Source organism: Physeter macrocephalus, chromosome 2, assembly GCF_002837175.3.
Source record: "Physeter macrocephalus isolate SW-GA chromosome 2, ASM283717v5, whole genome shotgun sequence".
In the NCBI taxonomy this organism is placed as follows: domain Eukaryota; kingdom Metazoa; phylum Chordata; class Mammalia; order Artiodactyla; family Physeteridae; genus Physeter; species Physeter macrocephalus.
Window position 1 is genome coordinate 101,379,413 of NC_041215.1, and position 18,047 is coordinate 101,397,459.

Here is an 18,047-nt window from a genome sequence, read left to right on the forward strand (position 1 = left end):
TTTTCTCCACACCCTCTCCAGCATTTGTTGTTTGTAGATTTTCTGATGATGCCCATTTTAACTGGTGTGAGGTGATACCTCATTGTAGGTTTGATTTGCATTTCTCTAATAATTAGTGATGTTGAGCAGCTTTTCATGTGCTTCTTGGACATCTGTACATCTTCTTTGGAGAAATGTCTACTTAGGTCTTTTGCCCATTTTTGGATTGGGTTGTTTGCTTTTTTAATGTTGAGTTGCATGAGCTGTTTATATATTTTGGAGATTAATCCTTTGTCCATCGATTCATTTGCAAATATTTTCCCCCCTTCTGAGGGTTGTCTTTTTGTCTTGTTTGTAGTTTCCTTTGCTTTGCAAAAGCTTTTAAGTTTCATTAGGTCTCTTCTTTTTTTTTTTTTTTTTTGTCTCTTTTGTTTTTGTTTTTATTTCCATTACTCTAGGAGGTGGATCACAAAAGATCTTGCTGTGATTTATGTCAGTGTTCTTCCTATGTTTTCCTCTAAGAGTTTTATAGTGTCCGGTCTTACATTTAGGTTTGTAATCCATTTTGATTTTATTTTTGTGTATGGTGTTAGGGAGTGTTCTAATTTCATTCTTTTACATGTAGCCATCCAATTTTCCCAGCACCACTTATTGAAGAGACTGTCTTTTCTCCATTGTATATCCTTGCCTCCTTTATCATAGATTAATTGACCATAGGTGTGTGGGTTTATCTCTGGGCTTTCAATCCTGTTCCATTGATCTATATTTCTGTTTTTGTGCCAGTATCATATTGTCTTGATTACTGTAGCTTTGTAGTATAGTCTGAAATCACGGAGTCTGATACATCCAGCTCGTTTTTTTTCCCTCAAGACCACTTTGGCTATTCGGGGTCTTTTGTGTCTCCATACAAATTTTAAGATTTTATGTTCTAGCTCTGTAAAAAATGCCACTGGTAATTTGATAGGGATTGCATTGAATCTGTAGATTGCTTTGGTTAGTATAGTCATTTTCACAATATTGATTCTTCCAATCCAAGAACATGGTATATCTCTTTGTGTCATCTTTGATTTCTTTCATCAGTGTCTTACGGTTTTCTGAGTATAGGTCTTTTACCTCCTTAGGTAGGTTTATTCCTAGATATTGTACTCTTTTTGTTGCAATGGTGAATGGGATTGTTGCCTTAATTCCTCTTTCTGATATTTCATTGTTAGTGTATAGGAATGTAAGAGATTTCTGTGCATTAATTTTGTATCCTGCAACTTTACTAAATTCATTGATTAGCTCTAGTGGTTTTCTGGTGGCATCTTAAGGATTCTCTATGTATAGTATCATGTGATCAGCAAACAGTGACAGTTTTACTTCTTTTCCAGCTTGTGTTCCTTTTATTTCTTTTACTTCTCTGATTGCCATGGCTTGGACTTCCAAAACTGTGTTGAATAATAGTGGCAAGAGTAGACATCCTTGTCTTGTTCCTGATCTTAGAGGAAATGCTTTCAGTTTTTCACCATTGAGAATGACATTTGCTATGGGTTTGTCATATATGGCCTTTATTATGTTGAGTTAGGTTCCCTCTATGCCCACTTTCTGGAGAGTTTTTATCATAAATGGGTGTTGAATTTTGTCAAAAGCTTTTTCTGCATCTATTGAGATGATCATATGGTTTTTATTCTTCATAGTGTATCACATTAATTGATTTGCGTATATTGAAGAATCCTTGCATCCCTGGGATAAATCCCACTCATGGTGTATGAACCTTTTTATGTGTTGTTAGATTCTGTTTGCTAGTATTCAGTTGAGGATTTTTGCATCTATATTCATCAGTGATATTGGTCTGTAATTTTCTTTTTTTGTAGTGTCTTTGTCTGGTTTTGGTATTAGAGTGATGGTGGCCTCATAGAATGAGTTTGAGAGTTTTCCTTCCTCTGCAATTTTTTGGAAGAGTTTGAGAAGGATGGGTGTTAGCTCTTCTCTAAATGTTTGGTAGAGTTCACCTGTGAAGCCATCTGGTCCTGGACTTTTGTTTGTAGGAAGTTTTTTTTTATTATTACAGATTCTGTTTCACTTCTAGTATCAATTTTGTTTATCTTCTCAAAGAACCAGTTTTTAGTTTTATTGATCTTTGCTACTGTTTTCTTTGTTTCTATATCATTTATTTCTACTCTGATCTTTGTGATTTCTTTCCTTCTACTAACTTTGGGTTTTGTTTGTTCTTCTTTCTCCAGTTGCTTTAGGGGTGAGGTTAGATTGTTTATTTGAGATTTTTCTTGTTTCTTGAGGTAGACTTGTATTGCTATAAACTTCCCTCTTAGAACTGCTTTTGCTGAATCCCATAGGTTTTGGATGGTTGTGTTTTCGTTGTAATTTGTCTCTAGGTATTATTTGACTTCCTCTTTGATTTCTTCAGTGATCTCTTGGTTATTTAGTAACGTATTGTTTAGCCTCCATGTGTTGAGTTTTTTACTTTTTTTTCCCCGTAATTGATTTCTAATTTCATAGCGTTGTTTTCAGAAAAGATGCTTGATATGATTTGAATTTTCTTAAATTTACCGAGGCTTGATTTGTGACCCAAGATGTGATCTGTCCTGGAGAATGTTCCGTGTACACTTGAGAAGAAAATGTAATCTGCTTTTTTGGATGGAATGTCCTATAAATATCAGTTAAATCTGGTGTATTGGGTCACTTAAAGCTTGTGTTTCCTCATTAATTTCCTGTTTGCATGATCTGTCCATTGGTGTAAGTGAGGTGTTAAAGTTCCCCACTATTGTGTTACTGTCGATTTCCTGTTTTATAGCTGTTAGCAGTTGCCTTATATATTGAGGTGCTCCTATGTTGGGTGCATATATATTTATAACTGTTGTATCTTCTTCTTCAGTTGATCCCTTGATCATTATGTAGTGTCCTTCCTTGTCTCTTGTAACATTCTTTATTTTAAAGTCTATTTTATCTGATATGAGTATTGCTATTCCAGCTTTTTTTGATTTCTATTTGCATGGAATATCTTTTTCCATCCCTTCACTTTCAGTCTGTATGTGTCCCTAGGTCTGAAGTGGGTCTCTTGTAGACAGCGTATATATGGGTCTTGTTTTTGTATCCATTCAGCAAGCCTGTGTCTTTTGGGTGGAGCATTTAATCCATTCATGTTTAAGGTAATTATCGATATGTATGTTCCTGTTACCATTTTCTTAATTGTTGTGTGTTTGTTTTTGTAGGTCCTTTTCTTCTGTTGCGTTTCCCACTTAGAGAAGTTCCTTTAGCATTTGTTGTAGAGCTGGTTTGGTGGTGCTGAATTAATTCTCTTAGCTTTTGCTTGTCTGTAAAGCTTTTGATTTCTCCATCGAATCTGAATGGGATCCTTGCTGGGTAGAGTAATCTTGGTTGTAGTTTCTTTCCTTTCATCACTTTAAATATATCATTTAAATATATGTAAACTTCCTGATGTGGGGTACTGGTGGTGGGTAGAGTTGGTTGTTGCTCTGGTGGGCACAGTTCAGTAAACCTCCGTAGTTTTCTTTCATCTGAAAATATCTTTATCTTCATTCCTGAAGGGTATTTTTGCTAGATACAGAGGTTGACAGTTCTTTTCTTTCGGCACTTTAAACGTGTTCTGCCATTTCCTCTTGTCGTCTGTGTTTTCTGGTAAGAAAGCTGCACTCATTTGAATCCTTATTCTATAGGTCATGCGTCTCTTTTTGCGCTGGATTCTTCACACACACACACACACACACACACACACACACACACACACACACACTCACCCCCACTGGCTTCTTTATCTTGAGGTTTTGTCAGTTTGATTACCTCTGGGCATGGATTTCTTTGGATTTTCTTGTTTGGTGTTTACTCTGCTTTTTCTTATTTTGGTAAAAAAAATATATAACATAAAATTTATCATTTTTGCCATTTTTAAGTGTACGATTCTGTGGCATTAAGTACATTCACATTGTTGTGCAACCATTACCACCTCCATCTCCAGAACTTTTTCATCTTCCCCAACTGAAACTCCGTACCCTTTAAACAATAATAGCTCTCATAAGATTTACCTTGTAGTATATTTTAATTAACTGTAAGAACTTCTTTGTTTGTAGTATATTCAACAGAACATAAGAGCAGATTGTTCCAATATTGACAAAATTCTTGAACCACCTGAAGGCCAAGATGAAGGTGTATGGAAGTATGAACATTTAAGGTAGGTCTTTATGATGTATCAAAATAGTAATAGTACTCCTAGTAGTAAAAAATAACCTTTAATATTAATGATGATTATGAATCATAAGTTAAATTAGTTAACTACAGACCAAAAAGCCAAATTCTGAAGCTTTTATGTTTTCAAGTTATAAAGTTTTCAACATTGTTATTTACTCATTGTTTTCTATATTTATGGATTTGGGCCTTATTATCTTTTTACACTGTTTTCCTTAATCACAGATGCATTATTTCCATGTACCTGCTCATTTCTACTACCTACTACTTACCTACTTTATTTCTCTCTAGAGGTCCTAGTCTAGACTTGGTAGCTGATGAGTTACCTGGTAACTAGTGTGAACTTCCAGTCTTTCGTTTGGTAAACGGAGATTAATTATAATCCTGAAGTAAGAAGTGTTAGAGCTTTTCATAATATCCTTTGAATGAGAAAATTGATTTCTAATGAATCATGAGTTAACTTTAGAAGCAGTTGTATTCTGAAGCTACTAGGTTATTTCTTGAAGTTATAAACTTTCTGTTGTAAATGGGAGCTAGGATGAGTTGATACATTAAAAACAGAGGATGCTGTATGAGATATGTGTTCATCAGAGTTTGTTACTTTGAGTTGATTTTTAGATAATAAGGTGGAGTAGAGATATGACTTTTCCTGAATAAATTAGACCACATTTCCTGTGATGAGTGCCTCAATTTGTAGACAAGGTACTTTTTCTGTTGTTTTGTTTTGATGCTATAGGCTTCTCTAGGTATTGTTAAGACAGTGTCTTGTCATAACCGTTCAGCAGTTTCAGGATGCTGAGACTTCTTTGTAATCTGCCATTTTCTTGGGCAAGTCACTTGACTGCTTGATCGAGTTTTTTTTTTTTTTTTAATACATCTCGATGCATGATAATTGAAAGCATGAGTGTGTAGATGTTATGCCATTCTTACAAATATAGAGAGCACTTTAGTATAATATATCCGCTGTCTTTTTTTAATCAGCTTTGAAAATAACTACTTCCTTACCTATGGGATTAATGATGAAAATAATCAAGCATGTTTTTTTTCACTATAAGCATAACTCCTAAAAAGTGAGGGTTCATTTTAATTTACAAGGTTTTTATTTCAGATCTAAGAAAATCCTTTTCCTCCCTATTTAACATAGACTGTGAAATATGCATTATACAAAACTTGTAAAATCTTTCTTATTCATATTCCATTTGTCCTGGTGCTATTGTTACTACTTTTGGTTGTTTTTTTTATATTAACCACTTTTTTGTTTTGTATAATTTATGTATTATATATGACATATATATTCTTTTGTCTCTTTATTATAGTGTATACATCTTTATAGTTGACCAAGAAGAGTTTTAAAAGCAGTTTGATTTTTTTTTTTGCATGTGCTTAATGTTACTCATTTGAGGCGTAATACTTGCTGTTACTGATTAATGCAGTTGATTATACTATGATGTTAATGGGAATTGAATCATGACCTCAGTCAAATCTCCCACTACTCCCTACTGAATATTTGTAATTACGAAAAGATGCCCCTTCCTCTGAGTGGCTGCAATCCCATGCTAGTATGCATGGCTTAGTGACTAGAGTGTAGACTAGATTTCAGCTCTGGCTTGTCTTTTCAGCTGCATAACTATGTGTGTTAGTCCTATACTGAATTAACTTGCAGCTGTTAGGTTTGCACTATTTGCCACAGATTGTACCTATAGCACTGCCAAGTCAGTTAGCTTAATTTTCCTGTTGGCCATAAGTAGGTTGGACTAGATGAGAAACTTGTTTATCACCACCTGTCGTTATTACCACTTATTAGAAAACAACTCAGAAACACATAACATGCAACTTACAGATATGGGCAGTAGAGGACTATGTGGTGATTCAGAAATAGTGTTATTTGTATAATCTAAGAACAGCATTATTATTAGGCATCTGGAAAGGAAGTACAGTTATAGACAACCGAAAATTTGACCCTTGTTTTTTAATTTGCTTTCTTCTATTTTAATGTATGTTATTAATAAATAAATAAATATAGTTTTTCTTTCACATATGTGCAGTGTTTTGGGTTTTTTGTTTTTATTTTGGAACTCTCTTTTATCTTCTAATTTTAGGTTTTAGCCTTGCATATTTGCGGAACCAAAGTGTATTCATTTGTTTGATGGGGAAACATAGCGATTAACTAATTTGATAGATTTTTAGAGGGAACACATTCAGTACTTTGACAACATAAAGTATCCTTATGACATAAAGGATTAATTGTCTTTTCATATCAAATAGCAAGTCTGTCTAAAACTGATCTAAATGTCATGTAATTTGCTCCATTTTTCGTTTATTCAAAAATATTTTTTGAGCACTTAACTATTGTAAGAACAATCCAAGCATTGTTCTAGGCTTTATAATTCTCAGTTTGAAAATTTTAGAGGGAAAGTAAATCATGAAAAAATGCCCAAGATCTATTAAGTGACAAAAAAGCAAGTTATGAAATTGTGTATGATATGATTCCAATATATTTTAATCTATCCAGAGAAAATCAGATTTGCATGTAAACAATAACTATCTTTCGGGAAGAGGTGATGGAAGTATGGAGGACTTTCCTATTTTACATTTTGTATTTGGTCCTGTTTGGAGTTTTTAGAAGGAGCATGTTGTTTGTAATCAGAATAAAACCTGTATAATACATAGGAATATAAAACGTCTAGTCTTTCTTCTGATTATCTATATACAGATATGTACACACACATGAATTTTACATAATGGAATCTTACTGTCAATATAAGTATATATTCTTTGTATGTTTATGTAATACCAACATTTCACTACTCTCCAATTGCTAATAATTTATAATGTTTCAAAGAAATTTTTTATGTATATAGTTTCAGTGAACATCTTTGTACATGTCTGCATTGCAGTTCTGATTATTTCATTAGTATAGATTCTTAGGAGAATGACTTACTTAAAAAATATACACTTTGTAAGTGTCTTAGTAAATATTTTCAAAGTATTTCTCAGAAAAATTGTACCAGTTTCCAGTGTGTAACAGTATCAACTCACTGAACTCTGATATTGAACATTATTGTTAGGGTTGTTTTGGGTTTTGTTTACTAATGTGTATGTCTTTGTAAAGAATGTGCCATGTAAGTTCAGGTGGTGTTGATAATGATGATGAGGGAGGAAGGATGGTATTGATGGGATTCTGTCTTTACAATTAATATTCTAAAAATAATATGGAGGATAGATAAGACTTTTCATTTATATATTTACATTTTTAGGCAATTCTGTCTTGAGCTAAATGGACTTGCTGTCAAACTTCAGGTAATATTTTCTTTAAGTTAAAGCTATAATTGAAAGTACTGATTTTTTTTTCTGTTTTTGTAAATTAATGTGCTTACAAAGACTTACCCAAATTTTTAATTTATTCTAGAATTTTACATGAAATGTAGCAACTCAAATGATAAACTTTTTCATTATTATTTTACATATTAATAAATGTAACTATTTTAACAGAGTGAATGCCATCCAGATACATGCACTCAGATGACAGCAACTGAACAATGGATTTTTCTTTGTGCAGCTCATAAAACACCAAAAGAGGTGAGAATTTATGAAATAGAATGATTAATAAAATCATCATAACCTAAATCTCTTTAAGGTAGTGGTAGACAAATTTTTTGAGTTTTTAGGTCACTGTTTATTTTGCCCTTTGGTTTAGAGTTCTTTGCTGCAAGGTCATTGGTACAGTGCTACTTTAGGGTTTCTTGTGATTAGTATCTTTTTAAAAAATTTTAATTGAAATTATCATTGACCTACACTGTGTTAGTTTCAGGTGTATGACATAGTGATTCGATATTTCTGTACATTACAAAATGATCACCGTGATAAGTTTAGTTACCATCTGTCACCATACAAAATTATTACAATATTATTGAGAGTATTCTTCATGTTGTACATTTCATCCGTGTGACTCATTCATTTTGTAACTGGAAGTTTATACCTCTTAATCTTCCATACCTATTTCACTCCTCCTACCTTCCCTCTGGCAACCACCTTTGTTCGCTGTGTCTATGTCTCTCCTGTTTTGTTGTTTGTTCATTTGTTTTGTTTTTTAGATTCCACGTATAAGTGAAATAATATGGTATTTGTCTTTCTCTGTCTGACTTATTTCACTTAGCTTAATAGCCTCTAGGTCCATCCATGTTGTCACAAATGGCAAAATTTCATTCTTTTTTATGCCAGTGTGTATACATACCACATGTTCCTTATCTTTTCATCTAATCAGTGGACACTTAAGTTGCTTCCATATCTTGGCTACTGTAAATAATGCTGCAGTGAACATGGGGGTGCATACATCTGTTCGAATTAGTGTTTTTGTTTCTTTGGAAAAGTACCCAGGAGTGGAATTGCTGGCTCATATGGCAGTTCCATTTTTAATGTTTTGAGCAACTGCCATCCTGTTTTCCATAGTGGTATCAATTTACATTCCCTCCAACAGTGCGTGAGGTTTCCCATTTCTCCTCATCAGTACTTATTTGTTGTCTTTTTTTTTAACTTTTTATTTTATATTGGAGTATAGCCAATGTGTCTTTTTGATAATAGTCATTTTTTTAAAAAATTTTATTTATTTATTTATTTTTGGCTGCGTTGGGTCTTCGTTGCCGTGCGCAGGCTTTCTCTAGTTGCGGCAAGTGGGGGCTACTCTTTGTTGTAGTGTGTGGGCTTCTCATTGTGGTGGCTTCTCTTGTTGCAGAGCATGGGCTCTAGGCACACAGGCTTCAGTAGTTGTGGCACATGGGCTCAGTAGTTGTGGCTCACGGGCTCCAGAGTGCAGGCTCAGTAGTTGTGGTACACAGGCTTAGTTGCTCCGCGGCATGCGGGATCTTCCCAGACCAGGGCTCGAACCCATGTCCCCTGCGTTGGCAGGTGGATTTTTAACCAATGTGCCACCAGGGACACCTGATAATAGTCTTTTTAAAAATACTTATTTACTTATTTATTTTTTGGCTGCATCGGGTCTTAGTTGCGGCAAGTAGGATCATTCGTTGTTGCGCACGGGCTCTTTGTTGCTGTGTGCAGGCTTCTCTCTAGTTGTGGTACACAGGCCCCAGAGTGCGTGGGCTCAGTAGTTGCGGAATGCGGGCTCTCTAGTTGTGGCATGTGGGCTCCAGAGCGCTGTAGTTGTGGTGTGTGGGCTCCAGAGCACATGGGCTCTGTAGTTGTGGTGGCAGGCTTAGTTGCCCCACGGCATGTGGAATCTTAGTTCCCCAACCAGGGATTGAACCAGTATCCCCTGCATTGCAAGATGGATTCTCAACCACTGGACCACCAGGGAAATCCCCAATAATAGTCTTTTTGGCAAGTGTGAGTTGGTATCTCATTGTGGTTTGATTTGCATTTCCCTGATGATTAGTGATGTTGAGCATCTTTTCCTGTGTCTGTTGGCTATCTGTATGTCTTCTTTGGGAAAATGTCTATTCAGATCTTCTGCCCATTTTTTAATCTGGTTGTCAAAGAGTGTATTGCCTATGTTTTCTTCTAGGAGTTTTATGGTTTCCCACCTCATATTTAAGTCTTAAATACAGTTTGAGTTTAATTTTGTATATGGTGTGAGGAAGTAATCCAGTTTGACTCTTTTGCATGTAGCTGTCCAGTTTTCCCAGCACCATTTATTGAAGAGGCTCTCTTTTCCCCATTATTGCCTCTTTTGTAATAGATAATTGACCATGTAAGTGTGGGCTCTCTATTCTGTTCCATTGATCTATATATCTATTTTTGTTGAAGTACCATACTGTTTTGATTACTGTAGCTTTGTAGTATAGATTCAAATCAGGGCATGTGATATCTCCAGCTTTGTTGTTCTTTCTTAAGATTGTTTTAGCTATTTGGGGTCTTTTGTGTTTCCATACAAATTTTAAAATTATTTGTTTTAGTTCTGTGAAAAATGCCATAGGTATTTTGATAAGGATTACATTGAATATGTAGATTGCCTTGGGTAGTACAGTCATTTTAACAGTAATAATTCTTACAATCCATGAACACAGTGTATCTTTCCATTTGTATAGTATCATTTTTCATAATTGGACAATTGAATGGGCTAGAACTTATGATTCACTGGCTATGACAGAATAACACCTGTCATGTGTGTAATGGATGAGATGCACCAGTTCAGATTTTTGGTTTAGTCTTAATTTCTTTTGATAGGAATCACTGTTGGTGATTACTAGTTGATTCTTAGTCTGTCAAGTAGAAATGTTACTTTTGAACTTTATAGGTCAATATTTTTTCTCTACATTTCATTAATATTTCTTACTACTTATTTGAAACCTACCATAATGATTTTCCTCTCCATAATTGGTCTTACCTTGAAAAACTTATTCATGTTATTTTCTCCTTTTTTAGTTTTTGTCAAGGCAAGAGTATAGGAAGTAGCAATTTTTAGAGAACATTTCTTGTTTTAAATAATTCCTTCATGTTATCCAGCACCTAGTACAGATTCAGTTTTCCTTAGTTGTCTCAAAAATGTCATTTACAACTGGTTTGTTTAAACTATGCATTGCATTTTCCTTGATCTGCATTCCCTTTTAATCTGTAGTAATTAGTTTTTGCTTGACATTGACTCATTGAAAATAGTTAAGTTAGGCCTGTGCTGTAGGATTATAGACCTTTAAGTGATTATTATATTGACAGACCTCTAAGGCTTAAAGACAGGTAATTCTCTACTTAGAAAATCAATATTTTATGTTCTTTTGTTTGAAAAGGCAAATTCTCCAAAATAAGAAGTATCTGATACCTGTCTAAGCTAGTAGTACTTATTTTTTAAGACTGACTTCACTCATGGTGTTACTTTTTTTGAGTTAATAAATTGAAGCAGTGTTAAGGTTGTGTATCATTCTACACCTGGGAAAATCATAGCAGTTTCATTGATAATTCACTGAAATTGGCTACATAGTATAGTAAATGATGTGATAATTCCAATTAGGAAACTGAATCCAAAAAGCTAATTTCATTTTGGCAAATAGTAAAGATGCATTATTCTCCCTTTATTTATTTATTTTTTAAATAAATTCATTTATTTATTTTTGGCTGTGTTGGGTCTTAGTTGCTGTGTGCGGGCTTTCTCTAGTTGCAGCGAGCAGGGGCTCCTCTTCATTGCAGTGCACGGGCTTCTCATTGCGGTGGCTTCTCTTGTTGTGGAGCATGGGCTCTAGGTACGTGGGCTTCAGTAGCTGTGGCACTTGGGCTTAGTTGCTCCGCGGCATGTGGGATCTTCCCGGACCTGGGCTCGAACCCATGTCTCCTGCATTGGCAGGCGGATTCTTAACCACTGCACCACCAGGGAAGTCCCTAGAAATTTTTAAATTAAATATGTAGCTTGCATTATATTTCCATGCTGACTTAAAGGTTGTAAAAGTGTCCCATGGTACACCCAAATGACCAATATGAATGAGAAACACAGTGACTTGGGATATTTGTTTTTGACCAAGTCACCTGTAATCATATATATGGAGAAAGATACTTTTTTCAGTAAATACTGCTCATGTTCCTGTTTTAGGCAGTGAGTCTACTGGCTGTAAATTCCTGTGGATGTATAGTTAGAAAAATACTTTTTTTTTTTTTTGGTTTAGATAATCTTTATGTATTTGCCATGTACTATACTAAGCCATATTTAGTAGTTACTGCATTTTTAAACACTAGTTTCATTCTCAGCAGTTGAAAAATATTCTGATTACTAGGTAGAACTAGAGTCATTGTTATTTCTTTCTCTAGTTTATTTTTTCCTTCTTCATTCCCTGGTTCATTCTCAGTCTTCCTTTCTTTTGATGCTTCTCCCTCTCTGCCCGCAGAAGAACTGAATGAGGAGAATTACTTTACAGTTTTATTTTTCCTTTAATAGGTTTGTTGATTTGCCATGAGACAAATAGGTTTCATTGTTTCTGATAAATGAAATAGGGTAAGACAGGTTTATTAAAATATAAAGAAACTTCAGATTTCATATTAAATTGCAAAGGAAGAAAATTTTTGAGAGAGCTGCTAGATTGGTAACAGGGTACCAGCAAGATAATAAAGCATGCTTTTTAAGATGTAAGGAGGCAGTGATTTCTGGAGGTATTTGTGAAGTGAAAGAGGCTGGTGGGCCACTTGGTAAAGTATAAATCAGTGGACTAGGAATCAGTGTATCTGGGTTTTGGTTTTTAAGTCCTTCTTCCTAACTGTATCATCTTGCATAAGTCATTGACCAATAGTCAAGGGTAGTCCCTGTTGCTGTGTATCATTCTTCAGGGGTTCTCCCTGTCATGCTTCAGAGTTGGGATATTTGCATGCTTGCTTACTTGAATCTCTGTCGTTACAGAGTCAGCCTCCTCTTAGACAGCATGCCTAAAAAACAGACTTTCCTAAGTTGGACTGCTTGTTTTTTGAAGTATTCCTTATCTTTGCCTATAGACTTTTAAGATCTGGCAAGAAACCTGTGCATATTCTGCAAACTGATCAGCCTCAGTTTCCTCATTTGTAAAGCTAGAGGGATAGATTAGATAATCAGGTGTTCTTCCCAGCTCTAAGCATTGTTTTCTTCTAGGTACAATATTGAGAGTGAGAAATTGGGGGACTGATTCACTTATTTTCTAGAAGCCAGGTATTATAGTTGAAGGGGATAATAAAGCCTTATTTATTGACATAACATTGAATTTTACAGTCATTCTGATATTGTAAGGAACTTTTTCTTAGACTGTGCTCAGGGTTTTTGGAACAAGATGCTTAAGTAATAAATATACCTAATTTTAGAGGTAGAGCTCTTTGTTGATGCATTTTTATATCCTTTCTTTTATAGTGTCCCGCTATAGACTATACTAGACACACACTTGATGGTGCTGCATGTCTTCTGAATAGCAATAAATATTTTCCCAGCAGGTAAACAAAACTTTTAAACATGGTGCTTAACTTTTGGGATTTAATTTTAAAGATTGCTGTTTTTAAAACTAAAACTAGTTTGCTTGTTAATACATTATATTCTTTAAACTTTTTTTTTAACCTATTAAATATTTGGCTTGTTCAGAATTATTCAAGTTTTGAAATTAAGATTGTGGTTAAACTAAAGGCATCAGGACTCAGCTCCTGAATCTCACAGGCCAGTTCAGTTCCTGCTGCTGTGCATCATTTTCCAGGGCTCTCCCTTCATGCTTTAGAGTTGGGATTTTTACACACTTGCTTACTTGAATCTCTGTGGTAGAGAGAGGCATCCTCTTAGCATGCCTAAAGAGCAGACTTTTCCTAAGTTGGACTGCTTATATTTTTTTTTCTTAGTATGTTCTATGTATTTCCAGAGTATTTTTTTAAAATTGTATAGTTGATTTACAATGTCATATTAATTACTGCTGTACAGCAAAGTGACTCAGTTATATATATTCTTTTTCATATTCTTTTCCATTATGGTTTATCACAGGATATTGAATATAGTTCCCTGTGCTATACAGTAGGACCTTGTTGTTTATCCATTCTGTATATACCAGTTTGCATCTGCTAATCCCAAACTCCCACTCCAACCCTTTCCTACTCTCCTCACCCTTGGCAACCACCAGTCTCTTCTCTCTTGGGACTGCTTATTTTTGAAGGAGTACTTATCCTTGCCTTCAGATTTTTAAGACCTGAGAAGAAGCGTGTACATACTGTAATATATTATTGGTGAGGTTTGTGACTGGCCTTTTATTCTATTAAGATATTTGTTACCAGATGGATAGATTTGGAGACTTTTCCCCAATATCACTAACTTCAAAGGGCTCATATAAAATAGTTTAAAGATAACGGTTTTTGCCTTGGTATCCTATGTACATTTTTTTAAAAATCAGAAATATGTAGGCAGTTTTTATTTCTCAACACACACACGAAAAAGAATTGAGTTCTGTAGAATAAAACAATAATTCTTTCAGTAGTTTTAATTAGCTCTAGTGGACAGAGTGTTAATGTCATAAACATATATTTTAGTAAGTTTTGTTTTGTCAGGATTTGTTTTAATTGCATTAAACTTTAACAAAGTTTCGGAACTATAATACTGAATTTCTTGGGCAGTGTGGTTAGAAAGAGCACTGCCCCAGGAGTGAAGAACAGGGGTTCCAGTCCTGCCCTTGCTGCTTACTAGTGCTGTGACCTGGGCTGGTCACTTACTTTCTCTGGTGCCAGTTTCTGCACTTGTGAATTGAGAAGATTGGACTACATTGTTCCTAAGATCTGTCCAGCTCTATAAATCTGTGATTTCTTTTCTATTTCTAGGGTTAGCATAAAGGAATCATCTGTAGCAAAACTAGGATCAGTATGCCGTAGGATTTACAGAATATTTTCACATGCTTATTTTCATCACCGGCAGATATTTGATGAATATGAAGTAAGTATATTTCACTAATTGTCCTGATACGTTCTTATCAGAATGACAATAATAAATGTTGATATTATGTCTTATTTATTTGGTTTTGAGCAGTAAATTGATATGACATATTTTTTTCCCTCTCTACAGAATGAAACATTTTTGTGTCATCGGTTTACTAAATTTGTGATGAAATATAATTTGATGTCCAAGGATAACCTGATTGTACCAATTTTAGAAGAAGAAGTTCAGAATTCAGTTTCTGGGGAAAGTGAAGCATGAAGGGAATCATATAGAAAAAAATGTACTGATCACATAATTAACATTAATTATGTACTGTATATATATCATTTTAGACACATCAATCACATATCCATATTATAGCTTCTTTGTTTAGTATAGGTTTTTGTATGCTGAGTGTTGCCTTTTAAAATGGGAAATACTTTTTAAGTTATTCATGAGCTGTATATTCACTGGTGTGGCACTCATGGTTTTTAAATAAGATTAGTATTATCTGTTTATAATGCCCGTTAATAAAAGAATTTACAGTTTGGTAAAATTGCTGCTAAACAATCATTGGATCACAATCCTCATCAAATAAACACATCTATGAAAAAGATGAGTGAGCTTGAGGTTTCACACAAGCCATTTACTAAAGAGATAGTAATGTTTTCCTTTGGTTTTATACCTGAGTTTTGATATTCTAGAAAATTCTGTAGCACATAGTTCAGTCTTAACTGTTAAGTTTTCCAAAGTGAGATAAAAGTGTTTTTAAATTCTGTTTATACTTTTTGATATATATATATATATGATTATGTGTATGTCCAAATATAAATGCAAATGAAGCATTAGTAATACTTAAATAATCTTACTATGCTACATAAAGTATATTCTAGACCAGCATACTTGGAAAGGATTTATCTTTCTGTTCAGTGGACTGTTACATACAAGATGATAACGATAAAAGCGTGTAATTGATGTTCCCACTGGAAACCTGCCCTGTCCTTCCCTTCTCTTCATTTCCCTTAACTCTCTCCCCAAAGTACATTAGCTGAGAAGCTTTTCACCAGACTGTGATTTAGTGGTGGCTTATACCTATTTATATTTGTATTAATTGCCTACAGATTATACCTCATATTAGTAATTACACTACAGGAAAAAATGTACTGGCATAGGCTTGTGCTTATCTTTGCTTTGTGAAATTGTTCTGACTACTTGGAGAACAGTCTTTAAAATAGTTTGACTCTTACTATTAGTAATATTAATCTTTTCTTCTAACCATCTAGGCAGCACTTAAATAGAGTTGAAAAATACTGTAGTATTTATTTTACACCCCTTCCCCACAAAGTTTATGTTTGAATTATATGCATATGTAAGATTTTTTTGCAGAAATTCACAGGTTCCAAAGGTATTGCTGAATGCTTATACATTTTTTGGACTTTGTTGTAATTCAGCATCTTAAGAAGGATTCAACTGTAGATTTTACAGTCTTACCTACTGAATGCAATTTTTTACAAAAGCACTGGAGGTCTTAATTGCCAAACTGGTTGTAACAAGGCACTAAGGTTAAAAAAAAAATTGTACATGTAGTGAAGAAAATATTTAAATCCATCTTTTGAACAGAATTAACAAACGGACTTCTTTTTCATTTGAATGGGTTATTTTCAAATGAAGATTAAAATGTAGTTATCTTGATTTTTTTTTCAAATTGGAGGAAATAATTTATACCATATTATGAGACAAGTATGTACAGCAAAAATATGGAAAACAGTAGTGTCCTGAGAGTTTGTGTATATATTTATGCCTTCCAATCCTGCCAGTATATTTGGCTTTGAACAGTGCTATCCCAGCAGCCAGTCATTACCCCAACCCGTAACTAACTTTTAAGAAGTTTTATGTTCACAGTGAAAGGAATATTGACTTTGAAATGATGCATTTATATTAATGTTACTATGAACCAGTGGGAATAGTAATTTTTACACAAACTTGCTAAATATTGAGAGACTAAACTACTAAGTTAATAAATTATATATAGTAACGTAGCTGTTCTCTCTAGACAAAGTCTCAAAATGGATTTCTCTTGCTTGACTATTAGTGAACATTTGAACTAAGGCAGTGGCTGGGATTGGTGATCTGGCTAAATATTTTGAAACATCTTTTGAATAATATAACTCGGTGTTACTAGGGAAATAAAATATGATTTTTTTCTTACTCATTCCATCTTCCCTGTACTGTGTTTGGAATTGATCATAAAAAAAAAAAATCCCCCAAAGAAAACATCAGTTTGTAGTCTTGCTTTTGTATTCATATTGATATCTCATTCATACTCTTGCACTGTAAAGTTGACTCACTTCATTAGGTAAGACCTAAATGAAACAGTTACTGTTTTTCCTTAATACTGATTACAGAATTTTGAAAATATACATGTATGTACTTAGGTGGTATTAAAAAAACTGATGAGCCTGGCAAACCACTGATTTATGAAGTAAGTGTTCTAAGAAGGGGGGAATAGAAAACTCACAGTTCTGTGCAATAAGGAAGTTAGGCTCCACTTTTTGTTTGGATTACCCAGTATAGATCCAAAAGTTAAAATTTTCTTTTTATAAAATTATTTTGACTCATATAGTCGACTCATTCTTTTTCCCCTCTCATATCTGGGAACGTAGCTAATTTTTAATAATTTATGTTCCCATGGGTATTATAGTTCTTTTGTGTGTGTACATTTTCTTTTCTCTGACTTGAGGTGTTAACTTTGTATTTCTAGAAACAAGTTTCTCAGTTATATATATATATTTTTTGTTATTTGTTTTTTTTGGCTGTTCCAGCCAGCTTGTGGGATCCTAGTTCCCCAACCTGGGACTGAACCCGGGCCCTTGGCAGTGAAAGCGCAGAGTCCCAGACACTGGACTGTCAGGGAGTTCCCTAAATTTTTAACAAGTTCCCTAAAATTTTAAGTTTTTTTTTTTTTTGCGGTACGCGGCCTCTCACTGTTGTGGCCTCTCCCGTTGCGGAGCACAGGCTCCGGACGTGCAGGCTCAGCAGCCATGGCTCACAGGCCTAGCTGCTCCGCGGCATGCGGGATCTGCCCGGACCGGGGCACGAACCCGTGTCCCCTGCATCGGCAGGCAGACGCTCAGCCACTGCGCCACCAGGCGAAGCCCAAATTTTAACTTTTAATATCAGCATAAAATTTAAAATCTATGATTAATTGCATTGTTAGCAAGAACTGTATTACGGTCTCGAACACATTTACTGACGTCAAATTCATTGTAATAGAACTAATTAATTTTTCCCTGGGTACTTTGCCCTATTTTTTCCTAAAGGCTTCCTATAATTTTATTGCACAGTTAAATGCTACATTTTGTATACTTCATTTTTTAGCTACTTCTTGAATGTACTAAAGGTTTCTTGGTATAGTTCTTCCATGCTAGGCATGAAAGATTTTCATTTTTTGAATACAGCTAATTGTTCACTAAGCAGCACTCTGGATGTATTGGTACAACATGTTTAGCAATTTATTTGAGGTTGTCAA

The 18,047-nt window shown here is 34.5% G+C and overlaps 1 protein-coding gene across 2 annotated transcripts in view; it reads left to right on the forward strand.

Annotated features, from left to right (window-relative positions):
- The window catches only part of LOC102975660 (MOB-like protein phocein), a 38,086-nt gene extending 21,356 nt beyond the window's left edge, over positions 1–16,730 (forward strand). For both annotated transcript variants that reach the window (XM_007111636.4, XM_007111634.3), the window contains 6 exons: positions 4,065–4,165; positions 7,437–7,479; positions 7,672–7,758; positions 12,989–13,068; positions 14,425–14,536; positions 14,666–16,730. In XM_007111636.4, the coding sequence (XP_007111698.1) occupies positions 4,065–4,165; positions 7,437–7,479; positions 7,672–7,758; positions 12,989–13,068; positions 14,425–14,536; positions 14,666–14,797 (555 nt within the window). In that variant the 3' untranslated portion in view covers positions 14,798–16,730. The remainder of the gene's footprint in view (positions 1–4,064; positions 4,166–7,436; positions 7,480–7,671; positions 7,759–12,988; positions 13,069–14,424; positions 14,537–14,665) is intronic.
- The last annotated feature ends 1,317 nt before the right edge of the window (positions 16,731–18,047 follow it).